General features: G+C 34.7%; 1 protein-coding gene across 1 annotated transcript in view; it reads left to right on the top strand.

Annotated features, from left to right (window-relative positions):
- LOC149776568 (uncharacterized) overlaps positions 1-18824 on the top strand; it is a 58650-nt gene extending 39826 nt beyond the window's left edge. The window contains exons 13-23 of the mRNA XM_089941036.1: positions 1354-1390; positions 3479-3751; positions 4883-4933; positions 5791-5933; positions 6318-6507; positions 6743-6862; positions 7501-7655; positions 8488-8613; positions 9510-9624; positions 13483-13576; positions 14807-18824. Coding sequence (XP_089797162.1) covers positions 1354-1390; positions 3479-3751; positions 4883-4933; positions 5791-5933; positions 6318-6507; positions 6743-6862; positions 7501-7655; positions 8488-8613; positions 9510-9624; positions 13483-13576; positions 14807-14939 — 1437 coding nt within the window. The 3' untranslated portion in view covers positions 14940-18824. The remainder of the gene's footprint in view (positions 1-1353; positions 1391-3478; positions 3752-4882; positions 4934-5790; positions 5934-6317; positions 6508-6742; positions 6863-7500; positions 7656-8487; positions 8614-9509; positions 9625-13482; positions 13577-14806) is intronic.
- Positions 18825-26653: the final 7829 nt, after the last annotated feature.

Here is a 26653-nt window from a genome sequence, read left to right on the forward strand (position 1 = left end):
ATTTTCAAACTGAGACCATCATCCAATTAGAAAAACGTTTTGCCAGTCCAATCCAAAGTCCTAATGAACACGGTTTGTTCAATTTCTATTCATTGCTAAGAAAACAAAAGATATTTTAAAAGGAAAGCAAATACAGAATATTCTATATATCGAATTATACAAATGTAATTTTTGTGCTTCTTGTTGCTCCTTCCACTTTTATTTAAAAATTCAATGAGGTATTCAAATTGTTTTTCATCACATTAGTAAGAAAATGAAACAAATGATTTCTTTTTAATCAACCATTACACTCAAATTGGAACGTTTTTCTTTCATAACGTATGCTTAAACTTGATGATGGCCACTAGACCGCACCGGTGGACTAGTAGTTAAAGCGTCCGCCTCGGATGCGGGAAATCGTGGGTTCGATTCCCGGCCGAGTCATACCAAAGACTTATAAAAATGGTACTAAGATCTGCCTTGCTTGGCGCTCAGCATTTAAAGGTTAGTGTTAGATCTGGTCGGCCTGGTGTCAGGATAATGTGATTGGGTGGGATATCATGCTACATGTCTGCGGCATGATGCCCCAGTGCTGGACATCACTATAAACTATCACACTGCAGACATCGTAGCGATATGACTGAAAAGTTGTTAAACCTACGTTAAAAATCCAAATTACATCACAACACATGTCAGCTAGATTATTATGGTTACATTTTGCACATTTATAGTTCGTCGGATGCGCTGAAATTCCAAACTGTTCTGCAAAAGTATCATAGACAGTAACTGTTTGAATGCATACAATTATTGCAGTGCCAATAGTTGGTAGAGGAAAGTAACATTTCCATTGGTCAGAATTTTACCACGTGATCAAAATGAATTGCGTCTATTTCTGTATAACTGTTAGGAAAACTACTTTTCTAAGAATACCTACGTCTATAAATAGAGTCACGTGTAGAGCATAAGATAAACGCTGCCAGTGAAGGTAGACACGAAGTAAGCATTAAAGAAAAAGAACATTCTAACAATAATTTTAAATGAAATAATTAAATAAATTTGGCTTCCTTTGGTTGAAGGACTTTTATTATAATGACCTTATTACGATCAAGCAGGACAATCCCAAGTGCTATAAATAGTTACGTAACAGAAAACCCCAAACATGTATCACTACGCTCAATAAAGATTTATGTTTTTAAGGATGCGAACAAAATAACATAACGGATGATTTAAATTTCAATTATAAGAGTTTAACGTTGTTTTTTCTGAGTTTATCGTGGTATAAAGCAGTGATATCACTTATTATTCTTCAACATGAAAGCAGTTCAAACGGCTTTATAAAAGAACAGCACCTTCATAAATCGTTTTTCTTTCCAGGTGGACAAGATTCATGAACTGCAGGGTCTCGAGACATGTAAGTAGTCACTCAAAAGATGTGTCATTCTTTTTCCCGTACTTTGAAACTAATTTTGAAAATTTGTTGCTTTAAATTGAGACTTTGAAGACAAAAGTATTGCGACTTGTTAGCGAGACTGAAATGAAAAATTAAAGATGATGGCGCAAGAGCGTTTATATAATAACAATTGCAATGCCAGTAGTGGGTAAAGGAAAGTAACATTTCCATTGGTCAGAATGTTACCACGTAATCAAAATGAATGGCGTTCATTTCTGTATGAACTGTAAGGAGAACTACTTTTTTAAGAATACCCACTTCTATAAATAGAGTCACGTGTAGAGCATAAGATAAACACTGCCAGTTATGGCAGACAGGAAGTAAGCATTAAAGCAAAACAACGTTCTAACAAACAAACAAACTAATTGAAAAAAATTGGCTTCCATTGGTTGAAGGACTGGTATTATGATGACCTTACTGCGGTCAAGCTCGACATCCCAAGTGCTATAAATAGCTACGTAATAGAAAAACCACAAACATGTATTACTACGCACAATTAAGATTTCTGTTGTTTAATGATGCAAACAAAATAACATAACAAATAATTAAAATTTCAATTATAAGAGTTTAGCGTTGTTTTTTTCTGAGTTTATCTTGGTATAAGCTGTAAGATGCCGACTCAAACAGCTTACATAACGCCCTTCGGGCGTTATTTGCTGTGTGAGTCGGCAACTGACAGTTTATACCACGATAAACTCCGCAAAAACAACGTTAAACTCTTACTTGGTATTCATTTACTACCCCATTCCATCCATACACAAGTATGTCTTTAAGATAAGAGTTTATTCTGTGTGGTGCATACATCCAAATTCAAATAAACATGTATTTTAAACATAAAAGGATCGTTGGTCTCTTATTTACAAATATGGAAACTCAGATATAAGCAAAGAATGTGTATGTCATAGTTAACAAAGCTAGTACCACATTCACCACTCTCTATGTATTGTAAAGGAATCGTTATAAAGTAAACCATTTATTTGTAAATTACAAACTTTCAGTTCCCCAGAATACATGGAGAACAAATCTTATCCTACATGTTTACCTGATATATTTCAAGGTGTGGCACGATTAACGTGATATATCGTCTTTTGTATAATATATCCGGTATTAAAGTAAGAAATTAAACGTAGTTGTAGTAGTAGTAGTAGTAGTAGTAGTAGTAGCAGTAGTAGTAGTAGTATATACCAAACTTTCTTCTGAATCGAAGATTCAAAGATTGAAATCAGTCTTCCACACACCATCTCCACCACACATTTTCTGATGTTCACCTCAGTTTTTATTGTATTTATGGGCTGTTCATAACAATATCAGCATTTTAATGTTATTATTAATTTAGGATGAACTAACCTGATGCAATAAATACAATTGCTGACAATAGATAGACTATTTTAACATATTTTACCACATAAACAAGTCAGATTTCGTGATGCAAGACACACTGTTGTAAATCAAATAAAAGGGGCATTTAGTTCGTAATGAAGGAAACTATGATGAGCCAAATATCCTCCGCGGAAGATAATTTCCGTGCCTGAGGTGCAATGCAGATTCCATTTATTGGTCGAGGTCACACAATGCTTTGTTTTAGCATGATGATAAATCTTGTATTTTCACATGTAGAAAGATATATTGTTCACATCCGAATATGTAGAAATTAAAACAAAATATGAAAACTAGTTCACTGATAATTTTCTGTATTTCACACTTACGTGTATACAAATTTGCGTTTATTTTCTTTTCCTTGTTTAATATGAGAATCATTATTCGAATAGAAAAAGTTTCTATCTAAAACAAAAAATTACAAAAAAGAAAATTCTACAAATGACAATTTGCTATATTTTTAGAAATCTCTCTCTCTGTACTGTCCTGTCTATACTTATATCTCTTAGTGGCAAAATTGTAAAATTTCACAGCTTTTCGTAAATGTTCCTGTGTAAGTCCAAAACTATGCCTTCAGAAAAAAGTACTCTCGTGTAGTGTATTGCTCTATCTTTGACGAGACCATGTTTGGAAATGTGACAGTTAACAAAATATTTGCATATGTTGTTCAAGATTCAGGCCCAACAAACATACGTGTAACTAAAAGTAACGCCAATAGTGTCCGGCTTGAATGGGATCTTCCTGAAACCGAATCCTGCTACGGACGGACGGATATCGTGATCTTACTGTATATGCAAGATGGCTCAACCAAGGTGTACACCGTCAGCAGAAACACCAAATCTGTAGACATGATCGGACTGGATGCAGCGCAGGACTACAAGGTGGTTTTCAGTCTAGGATTTGAGGGACAGAGACTGGGAAACATGCCTTACACATTCCGCACACGTTAGTAAAATTAGCTTATTAGTGTATCGTCTAAGCGAAACGTATCATTTATACGTAAGTATTCTATCTGTCTCATGCTAGCGAGCGTTTTCTATCTGTGTCATGTTAACGTGCGGTTTCTATCTGTCTCATTTGTCTCATGTTAACGTGCGTTTTTTATCTGTCTCATGTCAACATGCATTTTCCATCTGTCTCATGTTCACGTGCGGTTTCTATCTGTCTCATGTCAACGTGCGTTTTCTGTCTCATCTGTCTCATGTTAATGTGCGTTTTCTATATTTCTCATGTTAACGTGCGTTTTCTATATGTCTCATGTCAACGTGCGTTTTCTATCTGTCTCATCTGTCTCATGTTAACGTGCGTTTTCTATATGTCTCATGTTAAAGTGCGCTTTCTGTCTCATGTTAACATGCGTTTTTATATGTCTCATGTCAACGTGCGTTTTCTATCTGCCTCATGTCAACGTGCGTCTTCTATCTGTCTCATGTCAACGTGCGGGTTCTGTCTCATGTTAACGTGCGTTTTCTATATGTCTCATCATTTATCTAAATTAATCTTATAATGGCCAGTTCTACAACACCATCTTGCTGCGATTGAAAATATGTTTCTCCGTATGCATTATATTTTTGATCAACTTATCTTCAGAGTTGAATGATTGATGTCAGGAAAGTAATGTCATAAAAGTTGAGGAATAAATGCAAACGGATATGAAAATAGCTTTCATTTTATACAATTTGCTTCATTTGTGTTAAAATTTATTTAATCTTTCATTGTTAATGTGCGATGGAATATATCATTATTGCACATCCTTTTGAAATAGTCCAACTATGAAAGGAATTGCAGAATAGAAAAAAATCAATAGGATACATAACTGAAGTCATATAATAAAGCAATATTTTAATTAATGTTGCCTTCCTTTTCAGGTACTTTATTTTATTCTATCCCCATCATCATGATTTTCTTTATCATCTTCTTCATTTTCATCATCATCATCATCATCATCATCATCATCATCATCTCCATCATCATCATTGCCTCCAGCTCCTGCTCCCCCTCCTGCTCCTCCTCCTACTCCTTCTTCTTCTTGTTATTATTATTATTATTCTAACAAAATATTCTTTACATTTAAAGCGGAAGAAGATAAATCGGTGGCAATTGGAGGGATTGTAGGAGGTGTTATTGGTAAGTTTGCATGTATGTATATATGTATGCAGATGTATGTATGTATGTATGCATGTATGTATGTATGCATGTATGTATGCAGATGTATGTATGTATGTATGTATGTATGTATGTAGATGTATGTATGTATGAATGTATGTCATTTCATGGCATTTTTCATGAAAATATAATTCAATTTACAACCATATCACTAAAAGCAATATATTGGTTTTTACGTTCCACATTCCACTTGTGGAATTGCTTAGTGTTGTGCTTTAGTTGCTTAGCGACCGAATTCTCCTTCACATCGACTACTAACCTTCGACCTTGTTCTGTCTTTCTTTGGGACTGAGCGCGTACTATGTTGGTTAGGGTACCGGTGCACAAGAGATATGCGGTAGTGTTTGTTGATATCTGCTGAAATAAGTTTTATCGGCCTAACCTGCTCATGTTATATTGGTCTTTTCTTCTGCATGCAAGGTTTCGGGCATCAATACTGACACAAGACTGATATGGAAATTGACCGATTGACGAAAATAACACATGAAAGTACGACATGGATATCAAGCAATTTAATGCAATCAACATATGCCTTCTGTATACTTCATCTACGGAAATCGCACCTACACTTCGAATTTACAGAACTGGTGGAGGTTATTGACTCTCTTAAAAAAAACAGATCGAAGGAGAAATAAATACAATTTAAAAAAACTCGAGTACTCAAACACCAGTCATTCGAGCACTTGCTATATCTCGGTCTAAAGCCGTTTCTCCAGTCCTCCAAATTTGAAAACATTCGAAACTCCAAGAAATACTTGTGAAGCCCACATGACGTTCAATTATGTAACAATAATATTTTTTATATATTTCAACTGCAGCTGCGGTCATCATCGTTGCTTTGGTCATAGCACTAATAGTCCTAATTAGAAGGGGGAAGCTTGAGTCTGTCCGAGAACGCTTACATCCCATGACTGTCCGAATCAGAAAGACGATCAGGTCACGTTCAAACAATTCGTATGCCGTGAGTAAATTTCTGTTGATGTAAAATATTTCTTACTATGTAGGATTTTGAAATTTATATATTCAGATGATGGATGCGAATCGGACTCGCAAACTATACTACAATAGGTTTGATTTTAAAGATTTCATAAGATTTTGGAGCAAATACTCCCTTGCTTTGAGATTTCAGGAAACATACGTCTGTGATATATGTAAACTGTTCACTATTGACTCAATTACTAAAACGTACTCTTGGCATTGATTTACCTCCAGAATCTTGCCATTGCACATTCTGTAGTTTTGCAGCATATGCGAAAAGAATAAAATATTTAATTCAGAATTTACATATGACAGTTTATGTACCACAACAATGACACTGAACAACAATTTCTGCTTTCTTCTATAGAAAAGTACAGGGGACGAATTGTACATCTATGGAGGAATGACGTTTGGTGAACGCCAGTCTTGGCAAATAAGTCGAAATAACGTCACTCTCGAATGTCTTGTGAAGAGTGGTCATTTTGCCAATATATTTAAAGCGTCAGTGTCTTATGGTTCAAGGAATCAAGCGAGCGCTGTCGCCAAGTGTCTGAAAGGTTATTAATTCTCTCTCTCTTTCTCTCTCTCTCTCATGCACTCTCTCTCTCTCTCGGTGCGATATTTATTATTTCGTATTATAATCATCTGTGTCTAGTCTTGTTCCAAGCCTAATGACAACATTAAAAAATGTAATGGTAGCATAAATATTGTCGACCAACTACTTCATATGTCTATTTAATGCCATTATTCGCATGGAAACCAGATATCTTACATCATATTTTTTCTTAACAGAGGGCTACTCTACCAGAGACAAGGAACTGATGATGGCAAAAATTAATTTTTCCGGTACTCAACTCGCCGATCATCGAAATGTTCTGAGGTTTATTGGAGCTGTTTTAGACGACGATGCCAGTAAGTTACCAAATCATTAGATTTATCCAGGAGAACTATAACCATTACATGAGTTGTTCTAAAACTTTTGCATTGCAAATCGTCAAGACTGCATATAAATGCAGTGCATATGTATGAATGAATGTTTGCATGCGTGCGAGACAAATGTTCTGCAAAAAGTTTCCTTTTGGCTGCATTTAATTGTAAAAATGCAAAAATTGTTACCACAAACCTTCTCACGTTTTACTACAATTAGCTGTCGAAGGAATAGTTGCAATGTACTGAAAGAAACGTTTTTTAAACATTAGCATACGTGTACATATGTATAGGGTTGAACGCTACGGTGGTAACATCCTGTTTATACAGTGCTGAGTAAAAGGTTAATAACACAAAATGTGTAAACGTCTACAAAATCTTTAAGTAGATAAACCCTTCCAAGATGTAAGAAAACATGTGCTATTAAAAAAATAAAACATTTAAACTGTTCAGTTCTTTAATAGATCTATCAAATATGAAACAAAAGGGAAAGTAAAATATAAGATTCAACTTTGTCACGTAAACTGCCTCGTTGATTTTAGTGTCTGAATCGTATTTTTTATTATTTTTTTCATGTGATCATGACAGCACTAATAAAATGACTATGTTTTTCTTTTTCTAAGTTGGTCCATTCATGATCTACGAGTATTGTGAAAATGGAAACCTAAGAGATTACTTGGAAAGGCAAAGAAACAACGTAACCATGGAATTGCAGGAGAACATGTTCCGCTATGGATTGGATACCTGTAAAGGAATGGAATTCCTTGCTTGCAAAAAGGTTCGTATGCTATGAATATCAGGCTATGCAGGTAGTTTGCAAAATCTCTCTCAACTTTCCAACCTCTTGAACGTACTTGTGTCAAAAATGGCATCATCGCAATGTCCGACTTTTCCTGTTACTGTTCCTTTAAATAGATCAAGAGATTTTGCCATGTTCTCTTGGACATTTTTCTTGCCTATTATATATCGTAACATGCAATACTCCTTTGTCAAATTATACAAAGACATACAAAACAAATATCAGGAAATGTAGAGTACATTCCTTGAAATAAAACTTCATATACCTTTAAAAACCCGTACAATGTTAAAACTTTCAAAGCCTCAGATTACATATTCAGGTACAGAAAGGTTGCCTTCATGAGTAGCCTATTAAGACATGCAGGGGCGCTCGTTGGGTCTGCGAACCTAAAGTGGAGCTCAAAATAAGTACATAACAAATTCTCCAATACGTTCATTAATAGCCTCATAAATAGTATCACGAAAATGAAATACAAAACAATGAAACATCTTCATAACCCGCCCAAACAATAAATAAATAAAATAAAATACAATAAAAATTTTGTAATATGCAGTTTTTTCTTGACATCAGTCTGTTTAGCAATGGGCTTAAAAGACGTTTTCCCGTATTGAAATCTTTACACGAAACCCGAAAACAACCCGTTTTCATCAGTGTCTTGTGTGCTATGTTTAAGAAAATTTGATTCAAGGTATTGCGCAAGGTTTCGTTCCCCATTCTAAACACATGTATAAGTCGTCTCTTTCCTCTGAATTAAAATGTCTCTTGTATAATGCTTGATCTGAAATTCTTAATGTAATTTTAACTTTCACAGATTGTTCACCGTCGCCTTGCTGCCAGAAATATTTTGTTGAACTTCTTAAATGAAGTTAAAATTGCCGGGTTCGGACCCCAGAATTTTGAGCTGGATGATGATGGCGATGTCGAATCGGGAAAGAAGGTTGGTATTTTAGGAGTTTTAAAGCAAGCAATAGTAAATAGATTTTGAAAGAACTCTAAAGAGAAAACACACACACGATATATATATATATATATATATATATATATATATATATATATATATATATATATATATATATATAACTATTGACCCTCCTGGAAAAAGATTTTCATTTTAAATCGTGTTTCTTTCATTGCCATGCTAACTAATTCTTCATTTATTTTGAAGTTCTTGTACCTGATGTTAGCTCTTCATCATTTCTTTGTTTTTTGTCTTACTTGTTATGACAGTTGCCTCTTTTCACCAGTCTAGCCCACTGTTTTATATTTTCAAAGTTTTCCGTACCTAAGTTGATAAAGACAACTTTCAGGACGATTTCCACATATATCAAGCAAAAATGCTTCTCTCTCCTATCTTAGTCTGTATGTCTAACTTCCTGGCTGTCTCTACTTTGTGTTGTTATATCTCATGTTAACCCGAAACGTTAGGAAACCGTTTTAAATTTGCATTGTTATAACTTTTTGTGTCAATATGTATATAAACACACACACACACACACACACACACACACACACACACACATATGGAAACCATGTTTTTATAAAAATGTTTAAATCGTCTTAATATTGCTGCATATAAAATGGTTTAAAAAATCACATTTCATATTGCTATTTTTATTGTTTAAATTCTATTAACACTACCTGCCTCCTTAATCAGAGAAGATATACGTCTAATTCGTTATGAACAGTTAAACCAATTTTGTATAGCAGAATCATACGTCTAGAAAACCAAGGTTTCTTTTGCCTTCTTCAATTCCCACTGCTCCTTTGTCATCATCATCATCATCATCACCACCATCATTATCATCACCAATATTTTATTATTATTTATTATAGGAGAGGATTCCGATGAAATGGATGGCACCCGAGTGCACGGACAGCACTGCCGGTGCTACTGAGAAGAGCGATGTGTGGTCCTATGGTGTCGTCCTGTGGGAGATATTCAGTCTCGGTAAGTCTTATATCTCTTTTTTCCCAAGATGCAGAACTCAAGGACCGATCATACCCTCATTTAAAATTATATAAACCTACTATTTAACAATATATATATATATATATATATATATATATATATATATATATATATATATATATATATATATATATATATATATATATATATATATATATATCCTTTTACTTTGATGTTTGGCTGGCCAACTCTTTCTTGCTCCAAAAGTTCTCCTGTTATGACAGTAAGGTCTTCAACTAAGTAACAGAAATATTCTTTACCAGCAAATCAATTTATTTTTCTAAGTTACAAAATAAACTATAAGAAGAACTAGCAATATTTTGAATTAAATTGCAAATAATCCTAAAAATTGTATCACATTTCCAAACGTACGGAGTTTTCTGAATGAATTCCAGCATTTAATGTGTCAATAGGCTTGAATAGGCTGATGTGTCAGCAGTGTTGACATACCACAATGATATAATCCAGAATGTCTTTGAAGGAATTCACAATAATCCCAAAATAGTGATTTTGTCATACCGGCCGCCATGGATAGACTATCTTGTGCTGAAAAATGGCGCTCAACCCAAAACAACAGCATCAGTGAACTGAACTGGCTTTGTTTTTCTTCTCCGATGGCGTCATCAGGCATATCTTCTGATTACTTTTTGACTTATGTATCTGTTGTATTTTAGCATAGACTCTTATATCTTTATGACTGATACTAGGGGCGCCGAGTGGTCTAAAGCGCTCACCGTTCCGGATCACTGCCATCTCACCTCTGCCTGCGTGGGTTCGAGTCCAAGGCTCGGCTAGCGTGGGTACGTGGGAAAGCCTGCCAGTAGCTTCTCGTGGGTCGGTGGTACTTCCCTTGGTTTTCCAGGGTTCTCTCCACCAGTTATACTGGCCGCCATGTATAGCCTATCTTATGCTGGAAAATGGCGTTAAAACCCCGAGAACAACAACAACAACAACAACAACAACAACATGACTGATACTAGGTGAAATAAATATAAATTCATAAAAGTATATGCTTCTCCAATTCATTTATTCTTCGCAAATAATCTGCACAAAATCTGGAGAGGATTAAATTCACATTCTGAATCCTGTAAATGTCGGCCATAATTTTTTTTTAAAAATCGGTTCTTTATACCTAAAAAAGATACAAATACTAAAACTGCTGTGCTTCGTGTAATTTTATTTTGTAACAGCCACTTTGACTGGGCCTTAAATCTACGTTACTGAACCACATTGCATAAACCATGTCAAACAGATTCGTCCGGGACGAAGCGTGTCACTTGCATTGTTTTACAATCAATTTGTTTGCCATGTGTATTTCAAAGTACTATTTACGATGGTATCAGACAGTCATATTATGTCAGATTTGTGGACACAAGTGCCTGTTTCTTTACTCCTTGGTTGCTACAAATCAATCACATGACCGATAATTTCTGACCTCTCATTTATTCGGACTTGTAGTAGTGGTATAAATACATGCCCTCTCTCTCTCTCTCTCACACACACACACACACACACAACACAGAGGCGCACAAAAATCATGACGACAGTCTAATGCAATAAACCAGCGTGTCGTTTCTTACAATTTACCTATACATTATATATGTACTATATATAACTACCCAATGGAGGACACGTATCACATTTCTCTCGTAACCTGTTTAAAAATCGACACAGATAGTTCAGGCTACACTTCGAGGAGCGTAATAACTTTAGCACCACGTTTTAACTTAGTAACTCGACTTTTTTAGTCCTTCACCAAATTTTGCTCAGATTTTCCCCACTATCAAATACCAGACCATTTCCTAATGATACCCCTGGACGTGGACAGTTTGGCGCCCTCTTGATATGCAAGTGCAACGCGCTGAATACAATACTGCTATCTCGTTGGTCGATCAAAAATGACGTACTGCTCTTACTATAACCTCATTTTCAGTCGATGCATTTATGGTTGTTTTGGAGAGTCTCTGACACGGAAGCAAAAATAAATTTATTTCTATTTATTTGTTGAAGTGATAAATGTATCTGATGCTGATGGAGTACAGTAATGACTCACGAATCTAGCAGTGGTGCAAGAGAAACATCCGAAAAATTCAATAATCGGACGGCATACTTTTCAAGCTAAATTCAGAAATTACAAGCTTTGGTAAACGTGAATACGGAAACGTTTCTTTAAACCTAGTGATACAAGTGTTTTGAACAAACATCATAAAGATATCTAATAAAATAATTCAAAGCCATGATTATACAAGAGGGAAGAAAACTCTTGTATCACCTGGTTGAGTATCTTGGTATAAAATGATGGACAGTTTTGACGTCATCATGTTCAGCTCTTATTGCCAATTTCTCTTGTCTTGAAGAGAATGCTACAATTACCTTTGCACAATTTTGTAATTGCATACGTCCAAGAGGTACAGTATCCGCTTCATACTTTTGTACAACTTAAAAACATCCGTACGAGTACGTTGTGTTTGCTCTGCGATTTAATTTCCATGCCATGTTAGTGCATACAATTTAGATGATTGGAGTTACCTTACATATCAAGGTAAACTGTGACTTATTGGCTGATACAGAACGCGAATTATTCCTCCATTCAACTCAGTTGAAATGTAAAGTCTAAATTTAAATTCTTATTTCCATTTTCTAAAGTAGATATAAACCATTTTAGTCCAAGACAAACTTATCGAACAATCAGTTTATATATGTATCTATGTATGCACGTATGCTTGTACATACAAATTGTATATATATGCATGTGTTTGTTTATCTAAATATATGTCTAACTTATTTTAAGACCGCTGACTTATCTCTCCGTTGACTATGTGTAATAGTAGCTATTAATATATCTCTATTCGTGCAGGCGGCGAGACTCCCTTGCCGATCTGTTATTATAGCAATTAATATATCTATCTTCATACAGACTAGACTATACTGCTTATAGTTAATTGTAGCTGATACTATATCTCTATTTCTACAAGCGAGACACCATTGCCTATCTGTTATTGAAGCTATTTATATATCTATATTTATACATATCTATATTTATATAAGCGATACAACATTGCCTATCTGTAATTATAGCAATTAATATAATCTATATTCACACAAGCGAGACTGTATTGCCTATCTTTAAATATAGACATCAATCTATCGATATTCATACAGGCAAGACTGTATTGCCAATCTGTAATTATAGTCATCAATATATCTACATTCATACAGGCTAGACTGTATCGCTTATCTGTAATTATAGCCATCAATATATTTATATTCATACAGGCAAGACTGTAATTATAGCCATCAACATATCTATATTCATACAGGCGAGACTGTAATTATAGCCATCAACATATTTATATTCATACAGGCGAGACTGTAATTATAGCCATCAACATATTTATATTCATACAGGCGATACTGTGATTATAGCCATCAATATATCTACATTCATACAGGCTAGACTGTATCGCTTATCTGTAATTATAGCCATCAACATACGTATATTCATACAGGCGATACTGTAATTATAGCCATCAACATATCTATACCCATGCAGACGAGACTCCATTGTCTATCTGTAATTATAGCAATTAGTTTATCCATATTTATGCAGGCGAGACTGTATTGCTTATCTGTAATTATAGCAATCACTATATCTATATTCATGCAGGTGATACTGTATTGCCCATCCGTAGTTATAGCTATTGAACTATCTTTGTTTATACAGGGAAGACTTCATTGTCCATCTGTAATTATAACATTTAATATACCTCTATCCATTCAGGCAAGACTCCTTTGCATGCCCCTAATTATGTATAATATATTCATATATTCATACAGGCGAGACTCCGTATCCAAGTATCAGGAGCCGTGACCTACCAGCAAGATTGAAAAAAGGAGAACGTCTTCCTAAACCAGAGCTATGCGATGACACGTACATTTTTATTCCATATATTTACATAATTCCAACAACAATCAATGCTTATCGCTACAAAGTGTTACTAATCTTGACCGTTTCATGACAGAAACATTAACTAAATGCCATCAGACTATTTTAATTGACACACCCTCTAAATGGTTATCTTTATTGTAGAATATGAATACGGCAAAACGGTTCCTATGAATAAAATATGTATCTGTATACCTTCTGAAACTTGTATTTAATACCATACACATATGACGTATAACATATAAATGCAGACGATACAGTTCAAACAAAATTCAAACAAATTTTGGTCTAGCCCATCTTATATTTGTTGTACATTTGTGTTATTGTTATTATTATTATTATTATTACAAAAATATTATTTCCTGTTATTGTTTTTGATTACACGCGTGCGTGCACGTGTGTGTGAGAGAGAGAGAGAGAGAGAGAGAGAGAGAGAGAGAGAGAGCATAATGTTCATGTTTTAAAATCAATATTAATAATGAATATGTTGCTAAGTTTGGGGTTGTTTCCCATTGGATGATTTGTCAGGTGGGTTCTGTGATGTCTTGTGAAATATTTTATATGGATCAAGTTGCAAAATACTGTAACTTAGAGCTACATGGCGTATAGAAGACAACAAAGTGGACAATTATTGGATTCTTATTGTCCTATATTCTTGTTTTAAAATCAGTCAGCCGACGTGTTTCATGTGTTTATATATAATTTTAGAGGACTCGTTTGCTTAGATTATTCATGGTATTTACAAAGTGCACATTTACCCTTAATTAAAGCAACCATTGGGGATTATTGTTAATTCATTCAAAGGAGCTTTAGACAATGCCATTGTGATACATCAGTACTGTTTCTCTTCAGCATCTTTAAAGATATTGATACATCAGGACATGGAGTTCATTCGGAACACTATTTGTTTGGACTTAAGATGGAACGTTTTAGGATTATTTTGGATTTATTACACAATAACACATGTTCTTAAAATTTCGTCTCAAACTTACATATTTGGATTACTTGTCATGTTTTAATAACTTGTTTGATTTGCTTCTTTCTGTTGCTAAGTTTAAGATCATGGTGTCGTAAAAATCTTTTCCTTTATGACATACACTTTCAACTACAAGCCTAGATAAATTTCTCCAAAAAGAAGTTTTCTTGTTGTGAGCCATTTATTAGTCATTCTCAATCATCAAAGAAAATATCAGATATTCTTTTCTTTCCTGATAGGTGGTATGGTTTGATGCAGAGAACCTGGACTAAATCCCCAGACAAAAGACCAACATTCACTGAAATAAAGGAGGAACTTGAACAACTATTTGTCCATTCTGCCGGAGATGACATTTACTACTATAAACGTTAATGAATTTTGAGTCATTAAAATTCACATAATTTTCTTACTAATACGATGCTTAACACATTGACTTTTCATTAAAGGTATATTGAATACCAATGAGAAAACTGTGTTTTTCAGCATATGCAATATGGTATTCTTTATATATCCAAACATTAACTTACATACTGCTTCTGATAATGTTTTATTGCCTAGGTATTTGTAACGTAGATTGGTACAGTAATTTCTGGTGTTGAATACCGCCTTTTAATTGTTTGGTTTATCTTATAATCATATGCCTTAATATGTGATACTTGACCAAAGTATTCTCTGTAAATATTAAACATTGTGAAGAGTGAACAATACATAAAATGATTATTTTTTGATCAACGTGATACAAACATAGTTCCAGGTAAAAGCTGAACACGACGAGTGCTATACCGTATATTTTCTAGGTTAACATCATATAACACGTATCTAAAGTTAGGCTAACTTTGATAAATTGTATTAAGTATTATTAATAAATTTTAACTTGACCTATACTTATCAGAAGATACATTTTTAAAATCTAAAATACAATATGGCAATGAACATATATTCATTATAACGACTGTCTTCAATAATGCGTGTCAGTTAAGGTGAGCATTTTTTTTAAGGACTGCGAATCTATGCTGATCAGCCTTGTACTGAATCACTGAATCATATGAATGAGTGTAAAAAAGTTTGCAGCATTTCAGGCTTAATTTATATGAATACTACTTCCTTAGAAATTCCAAGATCAAAGATATATAACTCTATATGCACATCTGATTATCAAGCGATCCAGTTGCCACTATGAAGTCGTCCATCGTCATGCACTTAACGAGCTTAATCAGAACGTATAATTTACTATTAAAAACTATTTTCCTAGATAATTGATCTACTAATAAAATGTGTGATACAATTAAAAACCAATTAAACAAATGCGTTTCATGACCCCAGAAATATTTCTTTTTACAAAATTTTGATTAACTTTTGGAATTTAGAAAATGTAATTCAAAATAATTTATAACACTGCATGTCTATAAGAAAAATGATAGGAAGTTTCACTTGTTTCAATAATTCATTAAATTTTACTTTGCTTCCAAAACACATATGCCAAAGTTACCTCATGTTTAATGTGACCTATGCTAGATTCCTGTCGCAAATTGAAAGACTTAAATGCGAAAACACATATGATGTGCAATGCTAACTTTGATTTCCTGTAACTGTTCTTATGTTATATTGTACACTCTTAAGTTAAAGTGAATAATGGGAGCAAACTCTGTACATAATCAATATCTAATATATGCTTGTTACACGGTCGGCTTCAACTTTCGTCAGACCAGAGGACCTTCTAGTTTGAAACAAACCATGAAACCAGGCTACACAAAGACAGGCTAAGGTTGTTCTACATTACCTGTGTAAAATGTTACCCAATAAAGCAATATCAACAGGTGATTTTTCAGTGACAGGTACCACCTTAATACATATTTTGCTCTTAGTGTTTCTCGGTTTAGGAGAATTTGTCTCAGTAAGGATTGAATTGATTATGTTGAATTAGGATCACGCGATGTGTTAAAATATCAAACTTCATTGTAAAAGGTTAATTTAACAAATGTGTGTGTGTGTGTTTGTGTGTGTAATTTTCTTTTTTTGAAAGATATTTTCATCTAGCAGTTAATAGATGATAACCTCGTAGATGTCCCTAACTCTCTTTCGACAGCCTCTGCGAGATACGTCAGATGACACAAACTTTTTAAATCATGAAACATGTACAATTGTTCTCAAGTAGCGATATTGCAGTTACAGACAAATATTAAACATTTTTCTAACGCGTGTAGTGAAGCAGCAATCAGATGTTACAGATTTCCGAGATGTAAAATTATTAAAACACATATAAAGATATTATAAAACATTGATCCATGAATATACAACTCAACGTCACAAGTGAGACATCCAATTTTATCATGAAATGATGTCACTAATGTAAAAGCAATCCTTTCAGAACGCATACAGAACATTGGTCTTTGAATTAGATACATGTATTTTTTCACTTTTGTCTTGCATATTTACAAGTTATCCTTCATGTTGTACATAGGTCGATTTTCTTTCTTTATGGAAGAATACAATGAATGGTAGAATACAATTTATGGTTTATGATTATTGTCTCAAGGAATAACTTTCTCTTTCAATTTCAGATCAATGCATTGTTCTTCATTTAGCTTATATTTCTATCGCACTAAAATCTATACAGTCTATAAATTTATTATTGAGGTGAACAGTATGCGGAAGATGTATATCGAAAGTAAATTCACTATCACACTACATTTGCTTTGAGCGGACCAAATAGAACACCGATTGTTAGGACGCACGTAAAACATTCACGACTTAGTTTTATTACAGTGCTAATAACGGGACCCATTGTATTGGACTCATCTAATTAGATGTACAATCGATGTGGATTTGGATTTTTTAGCGTAGCTTTAAAAAATTTCCAGCCATACCGCTATGATGTCTGGAGTGTGGCAGTGAATAGTGATGTCTAGCACTGGGGCATTATGCCATAGACATGTAGCATGATGCTCCACCCAGTCACATTATCCTAACACCAGGATGACCAGTCCTAACACCAACCTCTTAAGTCTGAGACAGCTGCTAGTAACATTTTATAAGTCTTTAGTATGGCTCGACCGGGGTTCGAACCTGCGACATTCCACGTCCAAGGCGGACGCTCTAACCACTTAGGCCACAGAAACAGTCATGTACATATCGACATTTTCAGGGTAAGGCGCGAAAATGTACAGATCGACATTTATATTCCTATTCCTTTCCCTGTAAATGGTAAAGTACTTGACATACAGAACAAAGAAAAAACTATAAATACAGGTTGGTTACTGTCAATTTGAGATTCGTCAGATCGAAAAGTTAAGTAAATAAAAGTTGGAATAAAAAAGGAGACTCAGACAATTTTCAGAAAATGATTTGCTTATGTCTGATTAGTTAATGTTGAAAAGTCTGAAAACCTCAGAATTGTTATTTTCGAAATTATTTTTAGATTTTTGACAGGACACAAATTGTCAGATCTGGTGAACTAATATATTTTACCATAAAGAATTTATGGATTTATTTGGCCTAAGAAAATACAATTTACTATATTTTGTCTTAAATTGTCTTTATTTTCTCTTAATGTTTGTAAAGTGTGTTTCTTTCCAATACAAATGGCATTTCTAGTTCTGTAGTGCTTACATCAGTTACTTGTTTTGTAGGTTGTAAATTAAGCTGATGGCACCAGATCCGTTTATCACTCCTATTGAGTACTTTTGCTGCAGACATCTAGAATGAATGTAATTAAGAGCAAAGTAACTGAGAAAATATCCTTGAATTGAATGCATGTATTAATTGTTTTCAATAAACATGTAATCCGATTCTGTTTCTTTTTAGACTCTTCGTTTTAACGAAGTCCTGAAAAGGAAATGTGAACTAAATCAAAAGCTCCACAAGTTTTTCAATAAAGTTAATATCAGAGGCTCCTATGGAAGCCAAACGTCCTTCCCTAGAAAAGTAACATCCACTAGAATGAAAGAATTTGAAGCAAAGGCAAAACTTATTCTCTCAGATCATAATAGAACATTGTTACTTGCTTAAACATGTATATTGCAGATATTTCGAAAAACAGCTAATAACCAATACTGTAGTATTATCAATTTCCTTGGGGGACCAATTTTCGTGGGTTTCGTTGTTGCCCCAATCCAAGAAAAATGAGCCAGGTAGGATGATGACTCCCCCCCCCCCCGTGTTCTTACAGTGTTTCATTCTTAGAGATTAACAAAGCTATTTGCATTTTATAAATCAAGGTCAATACTGTAATCTGGTAATTAAATATCAGCTTTTACATGTGTTTGTTTTATATTTTATTTTAACTTTTTGAAACAAGAATTATAAATCATGTTATATTGTTTCCATGCACACATTCGATAAGGTATCCGACAGCTGAAATTTTACACTCACTGCCTTAAATCGATATGTGTAAGTAAGGATAAAGAGAAGATAGAGAAAAGGCATAAGCATTCAAACAATAGTAATACTGAAAATGAAAGAAAAATAATACAAAATAATTATATGAAAATTAAATTTGATACTTATTCAAAACATTTTAATCCTTCTGAAAGAGCACATTTTATTTTATCCATGCATTTGTAATCCAAAAGAACAATAATCCTGTAAACTGCTATAACTATTTCTTGAAATACAAATAGTAATGAAACACTGTGTATATGCACTAATTACAGCAGAATATTAAAGCTCACACTTCACAGATTTTTGGACAAAGCCACTGTATCATTCAACATCGTGTCAATCAAGTCTCACGGTATTGTCCGATCTTTCACTCATTGTCGCGTGAGCTGCAGTTATCAATTCAGCGTGAAATGGCTTGATTAATGAGGTTGCAAGATTTACTAATACTCTGCACTTATCGTCACTAGTAGCATCTTCTTTTTCCGTAATGGCGTTCATGACTTGTTTAGCATACCGCTCGTGGAAGTGTGAATTCTTCTTTGTACTCTTTATTTACTGTCAAGTCTAGTGGTTGAAGTCGGTCTGTACAAGAGGCAGGCACAAACAAAGCAGTGTTTCCACAGTCTTTCAATTTAGTTAGCATCTTCGCACTTTGGTGGGGTCTAAACACGTCAAATATTGCAACTGCTTGCTGACTGTATTACGCAAGGGTCCGACGGTCACGTGTTTTGTTCCCATATGGAATGATGACATTATCCACACAACGTATCAAAGATTCTTCGGAACTCAAGTGTGGGTCTGTTTTGAGTCACATCCCAGTGGGCAGGGGAAACTTCACCCTTAGGCAGGCATCTGTCAGTCTTCCCTGCGTAAATGAATTGTGGGAACAAGGAAGTTCCGGAATTTGCTATTGCGAGTAAAATAGTAATCTGTATCTGACACTGGCTTATCCACGGGTTTCCATCGTCCAGTCGCCACCTGGCACCAGATGGCATCCGGTCTGATCCCAATTTATTATAAGTCAGTCTGGAATATTGTGCTGTTTCACCACAGTGTTAACTGTTCCCGGATTTTGGTCGTTATAACTGTTATACTCTCCTCGATTTCTTTTCCGGGACAGTGACTGAAGCAGGGGTTTTACTGCGTCATTATCTGCCTTGTAAGCAAGTGCCTGCGCCATGTTCGCAGCTTCTGAAGGGTTAGGCTGTCTAGAAACCGGGGGGATCTAAGTTGAATTTTTCCACTCTTAAGCTCCAGTCAAAATTTTTTTTATTGGGTGGGTGGGGGGCACCAGACAGATGCCCCTCCCCCCACACTTGTCAAAAAAAGGAAAGTGTTTATATGTATGTGTTTCCCTCCAAATGTGTTGTATGTTTTTTTTTAAATAAAAGAATTCCGATAAAAAATTTATTTTAAGATAATTTTTGATGGGGTATTTGTTGGATTTCCTAGTGTTTTCTACAGGGTGGTTCTTCTGAGTTGGTTTCTATCACCTTACCCGAAGTCCCTTCCCTGATTTTCTAGTTGACCTTGACTCGAGGTCACCTATATCCCGTGTTTGCTATGTGTATATTGCTATATGTATGTGTGCTATATATAGTTTTCTTTGCAGGGAGAGACAGTTATTTCAAATTTTATCCCAGTTGTCTTACAATCTTATATTTTATTAATGGTTATATTATTTCAAATTTGGAATTCGGCGAAGAAACGGTGGACTATTGGTTTTGAAAGAAAAAAGAAGCTATTGTTTTATATGTGTGTTGGTCTGTATTGTCCTTCGCTTAAATTAATATGATTAGATCGGTTGGCTTGAGCAGGGGTCCACACTTTCTTTATTTACTGTATTTATCCGTGCTCGAGTTAGTCCGCCTTTATTTATTTAAGATTATGTTCAAAACGAAACCCAAAAGGTAATTTTTATATTTATTTCCCGCTAAATGGGGATAGATACACAGTACGGGAGCTGTGTAACAGAGACAGGGGGAATTAGGTCGAGAGTATATACGAGTAGTTATTTCTTTGTGTTGTACGCCTGAGTTTCCCACCTGGGATATTTCCAAAACTCTTTCACGGGCCTGTTCACTTCGCGTAGCTCCATGTGACGTAGCCCCGTGACTTCATTATCTCGTACTTCCCCCATTAGGGATTCCTGTCCCTCCCTGTTTTTCTCATTTTCTATACCCATTAGGAATGAGAGAACGATGGAGAAAAAAAAAAGAAAAAATTCTTTAGGTTGAGGAAGGTATGTGACCGGAAGATTTGAGAGTCATACTAACAATTTATGTGTGGGATATTTCTACAAATATTTAATTTTATGAAGTTATATGACTGGGAGATTTTTATATTCACTTGCTAAATTTTTGAAATTTGAATAGCGATTGAAATTAAACAATTGAAAGTTTTTTTATCTTTTTAATATTGTTTTTATTTTTTTTATTTTTTATATTTACGTATCACTGTGATCTGGCCACAGGCTTTCATTGTGTCTACAATATAGTCAGTTATTTTATATGGTGTTTCTTTGTCAAATCTCACATCTAAGTATAGTAAGTTTTCTTTTCTCTGTCTGTCGTTCTTTCTAATTTTCCACCATTAATACTGGCCGCCATGTATAGCCTATCGTGTGCTGAAAAATGGCGTTAAACCCCACAACAACAACAACAACAACTTTCTAATTTTCTCTATAACTCTTAGTCTTTCTACTTTTTTTTCGGGGCTCCGAGTGGCCGAGTGGTCTACAGCTCTCACCGTTCCGGATCACTGCCATCTCACCTCTGTCTGCGTGGGTTCGAGTCCAAGGCTCGGCTAGCGTGGGTACGTGGGAAAGCCTGCCAGTAGCTTCTCGTGGGTCGGTGGTTCTTCCCTGGGTTTTCCAGGGTTCTTCCTCCACCAGTTATATTGGCCGCCATGTATAGCCTATCTTGTGCTGAAAAATGGCGTTAAGCCCTAAAACAACAACAACTTTTCTTTTCTTGCACTGGGTGATAACATGATGTTTGCTAAAAATAGTTTTTTTTACAGAGTGGACAATTTGGCGGTACTCGGACCATATACCGTCGCACTGCAACCTCTCCCGTCAACCATGCATCGTGCATGTATTAGAAGCAGAAGCTTTGTATTTTAAGGGTGCCTAGTTTAACCCAGTGCCCCCATGCTCTTTCCCAATTAATATATAGCTTATCTTCTTCTACTTTATTTTTACACTTTTTTGTAGTTATTTCTCTTATCCATTTGTATGTAAGTCTATCATCTAGTTCCCATAGCTCTTTTTTATCTCTATACATCTGTAGTAGTTCTTTAATATATCTAAATCTTCTAGGTACTTCTAATTTGTTTTTACAAGTTTATTATTTTGATAGATGTCTTTTCTGTTTCTCATTAAAAAATACCCCAAACCAATATACATATGTCCCTTCCCACGGGTATTCTGCTCTGTTTGTATTTTTTAAAATCTATTTAGAATATTAGCATGCTTAATTAACATTGGATTCGGTATTGCTAGTCCTCCTTTTTCCCTTGCTTTATATAAAGTGATTTTTTTACATAATGTGTTTTAAAATCCCAAATATAGTTAATGATGGGTTTATCAATTTTTTGCAAAGTTGTATTATTAATGTCCTTTGACTTTAGTATATAATTAATATTTGTATATATGTATGTTTTGGCCACTTGGGCCCGTTCCATGAGGCAGAGTGGCGTAAGTGCCCAGATGTTCACATGCTTGTCTATTTTTTCTCTCATTTCCTTACAGTTTGCTCGCTCTTCTCCATTTCCGAAATATATACCTAGTGGTTTGATTTTCTCCTTGATCCGGGGGGGGGGGGGGGGGGGGAACCACAGTGATTTCCCCTCCAGTTTCCTATTTTTAGCATTTCTGTTTTTTCATGGTTGATTTCTGACCCCGAGGCTTTTCCAAATTTTTCAAATTCCTGTATCAAGTATTTATAGGAATTAGGGTCTTTTATGAAGTTTGTGCAATCATCGGCGTATTGTAACATCTTTATTTCGTTTTTTTATGTTTGGAACTTGTATGCCTTCAATCCTTGTATTTAGTCTTTTTTTTATACTTAGTATTTATATTGCTATTACACATATAATAGCATAGATAATGGGCATCCTTGCCGCACTGATCTTTGGATTTCAAATTGCTCAATACTAGCTCCGTTGACTTGCACTTTTGAAGTTATTTTGTTGTACAGGATTTTGGTTTCCAAAACCAAATTTTTCTAGCGCTTTTTGTATGTAGTTATGCTCTAATCTGTCGAAAGCAGTTTCTTGGTCAAAAAGTACCCTGGCACCTTTTTGACCACATTCATTTAAATAATCTATAGTTGTTCTTATACTTAAGATATTGTTTTGAATAACTCTACCTTTCGGTCCACAAGACTGATTTTTATTAATTATTTTGTTCATCCCCTTCTTAAGTCTTTCTGCTAGTAGTTTACTTAGTATTTCATAGTCAGTGTTTAGGAGAGAGATGGGTCTCCAAGTGTTTAGGTCTTCTCTATCTCCCTTCCCTTTATATATTAATTTGATTACTCCTTCCCTCATACTTTTTGTCATGGTTTCATTTCTTAGTAAAATGTTGTTGAACAACCATTCAAGAATGGGCGACAACTCACCGCTGAATTTTTGATAGAATTCTGCGGTGAGTCCATCTCCACCTGGGGATTTCCTTTTGGTTAGCGTCTTGATTGTATTTAAAATTTCTTCCGTCGAGGTGAGTTCGTCACACAAGTCTTTGTGTTCTGACGATATCACCTCGCATTCAATTTCTTGCAAATAATCATCAATTGATTTATCTTCTATTTCTTCTGTTTTGTATAAGCTAGTGTAGTAGTTTTTAATGTGGTTCAAGATTTTACCGTTGTCTGTTGCTGTCTCGTTATTATTTATTTTCAAGCTTTCAGTACACTTTTATCCCAGTCTTTTTAATTCTTCTCTTCTATAGAGTCCGTCTGCTTTTTGTATACACTTGTAAATTTTCCTGCTCTTATCTCTCTGCCTTTTCCTTCTTCTTCCATTATCTCATTTAATCTTTTTTGTAGTTTTTGTAGCACTTCTGCTGTGTTTCTTTTTCCTAGTTGTATATTTATTTCTTCTTTTTCTATTTTAGTTTTCTGTTTCCTTATTTTTCCAAATTGTACTGCTTTCTTTTTAAATATGTTTTAAGTTGGTCCCATTCATTTAAAATATCAAAATTTCCCCTTTCTATAAACTTTTTAATTTCTTCTCTTATCTCTTTAATAAAATCTACTTCTTCCAGTATTTTATTATTAAATTTCCAACTCCCTTTCCTCCATTGATTTCTGGATATTATTTCTATATCTACGTATATTAATTTATGGTCAGAGAATTTAAAGTTCATGATGCCTGCCTCTTTGTATATTCTTTTATCATAATTTGTACATAGAAATTTGTCATATCTGCTACCCTTATCTGTTTTATATTCATATGTATAATCTCTTTTTAAAATATTCAATCTTCTATATACATCTGTTAGTTTATGTCTTGTGAAGAAATGTTTCATTTCTAGTTTAAATCTTAGATCATTTGTTGTCTGTTTATCTGTTCTGTCTATATTGTCCCCCACCCAATTAAAGTCATACCCTAATATTAAATTTTCCATTGTATATTTTTCGAGATATTTTGAGAGTCTGTCTAAAAATTGTTGCTTTTGGTATTTATTAGCTGGTAGGTACATATTAACGAAATGTATGTTCTCATAACTATGTGTAGTAATCTCCCTTGAAAAAAATCTCCTTCATCCTTTCTTTCCCATTTAACACCTTTTTTATTTTTAGTTATTGTTGCAACGCCCTCTCTTAAGTCTCTTCCTGTATAATTATTTAGTATTACTATTCCATTAAGTTTTTCCTCACATAAATATATAAGCTCTTTGGTGAAGCCATTGTGAGTTTCTTGTAAAAATAAAACATCGTAAATTAAGTCGTTATTAAGTTTTAGTATTTTTTCTTTATTTATCTCATTAGCATTTATTGACAATAAACGGAAGTTTGTTCCTTCCATTTTAGTCATTTCGCCAGGTTGTCGCACGGTTGTTTTCACTGTTACATAATTTAATTTTAGAAAAAAAAGTGTAATGTTTACTTTATAGTTAGATTAGGTTAGATTTATGGGTCTATATGTTGGGGCACTGGGTCACCCCAAGGTGTACTGTTAATTGGAGTTTCTGTTGTGTTTTCATCAGTAGCATTGGTCTTGTTAGTTCTATTTTTCGTGCCTATTTCTGTTTCCATTGTATTTCTGGTTTTATGTGTATCGTCAGTGTCACTTTCGTATTCTGTCCCTGTCTCAAAATTCTCGTCGCTTTCGCTTCCCTCGTCATTTTCGTCTTCGTCTTCTTTTTCGTCTTCATCGTCTATTTCTTTCTTGTCCGTTATGTCCGTCTGTCCATTTGTTCTGTGCGTTGTTTCCGGTCCTCCCCCCTTTTTTTGTTCCTTGTCATGTTTTGTAATGTTTCAAATTCCTTTTTTTAATATGCAGTTTCAAGAGTGTCGAATCTTTCTTCCTCTATAGCTCCCTCCTACGAGGAGCTTGACTCTGAGAAGGCTTTTCTTTTTTAATGTTCTTATTGGGTAGTAGAGTCGATGTAAAGGGTACCAGACCAAAAAGGTTTGTTTGATCCTCTTTCATTTCCTCCTCTTCCTTTTCTTATAGTGATGTTTCTTCTTCTTGCAATGGTGCAAATTTGTTACTGATTTTAATTGTAATTTTAATTGGTTTGGGTGTGCGGTGTTGCAAATTCCAGTTTTATTTGGGCTGAGAATTTTTTCCCATTCTGGCGTACTTTGAGATTGCTCCAAACTTTGGTTTATTTCCGTTATTGGCACCGCTATATCTGATTGCACCGTTTTACTGGTCAGTTTTGGGATTGTATTTTGGTGTATTTGTGCAATTGAATTTTCTGCACGCACCTCATTGTCTATTATTTGTGGGTCTAAGACTGTCGCCACCGTACTTACGTATGTAGGGGCTGATGGTTTATTTGTGCATTGTTGGGGGTCATGCCCGGTTTGCCCACATTTCGGACATTTTCTCTCCAACTCACATCTCTTGTACCATGTTTTGAGCCTAAAGCCCATTACACAGAAATGTGCTGGTATTTTCTTTGTGTCTTATTTCTTGACTAGTACGATTCTTACTCCCGATTTAATTGGCCCGAACCCCCAAATGATGGCCATCTTGTGCGCCTTGACTTGCGTTTGAAATTTGGTTTCTACTTTATGCACCAATTCGTTTGTGTTTATTTCAAGTGATAGTCCAGACACAAATATTTCACTTGTTTTCCTTCTATTTCCCTTATAAAGGGTGGTGTTTCTCTAACTTTTGCAGCTATCCCCTTCACTTCTATTGACTCAGATGGGGGTGGGGGGTGTCATAGTCTTTGGGATATAAAACGTACTTGTTATATCCACCATTCTGGAGGCCATCGATTTTACCCAAGTCAATTCCTTGTTCATGTAGGACCATCAGTACATCTCGCTGCCTCGGTGCATTCTCTGTTTCTCAAAATCTATTGTTTGACAGCCCTTGGGGTGTTATGCAAATAACCTACCTTCCTCTACTTTTGTTTTGTAGTAAGTTGGTTTGGCACTAATTGTTCCTAATTCTACCTGATCCATTATTTCTCTGAACTCTATTCAGGGCTTAAGATCCAATTTAGAGACTGGGGTCTCACACCA

Source organism: Sinohyriopsis cumingii, chromosome 18 (assembly GCF_028554795.1).
Source record: "Sinohyriopsis cumingii isolate HCF-2022 chromosome 18, ASM2855479v2, whole genome shotgun sequence".
NCBI lineage: Eukaryota > Metazoa > Mollusca > Bivalvia > Unionida > Unionidae > Sinohyriopsis > Sinohyriopsis cumingii.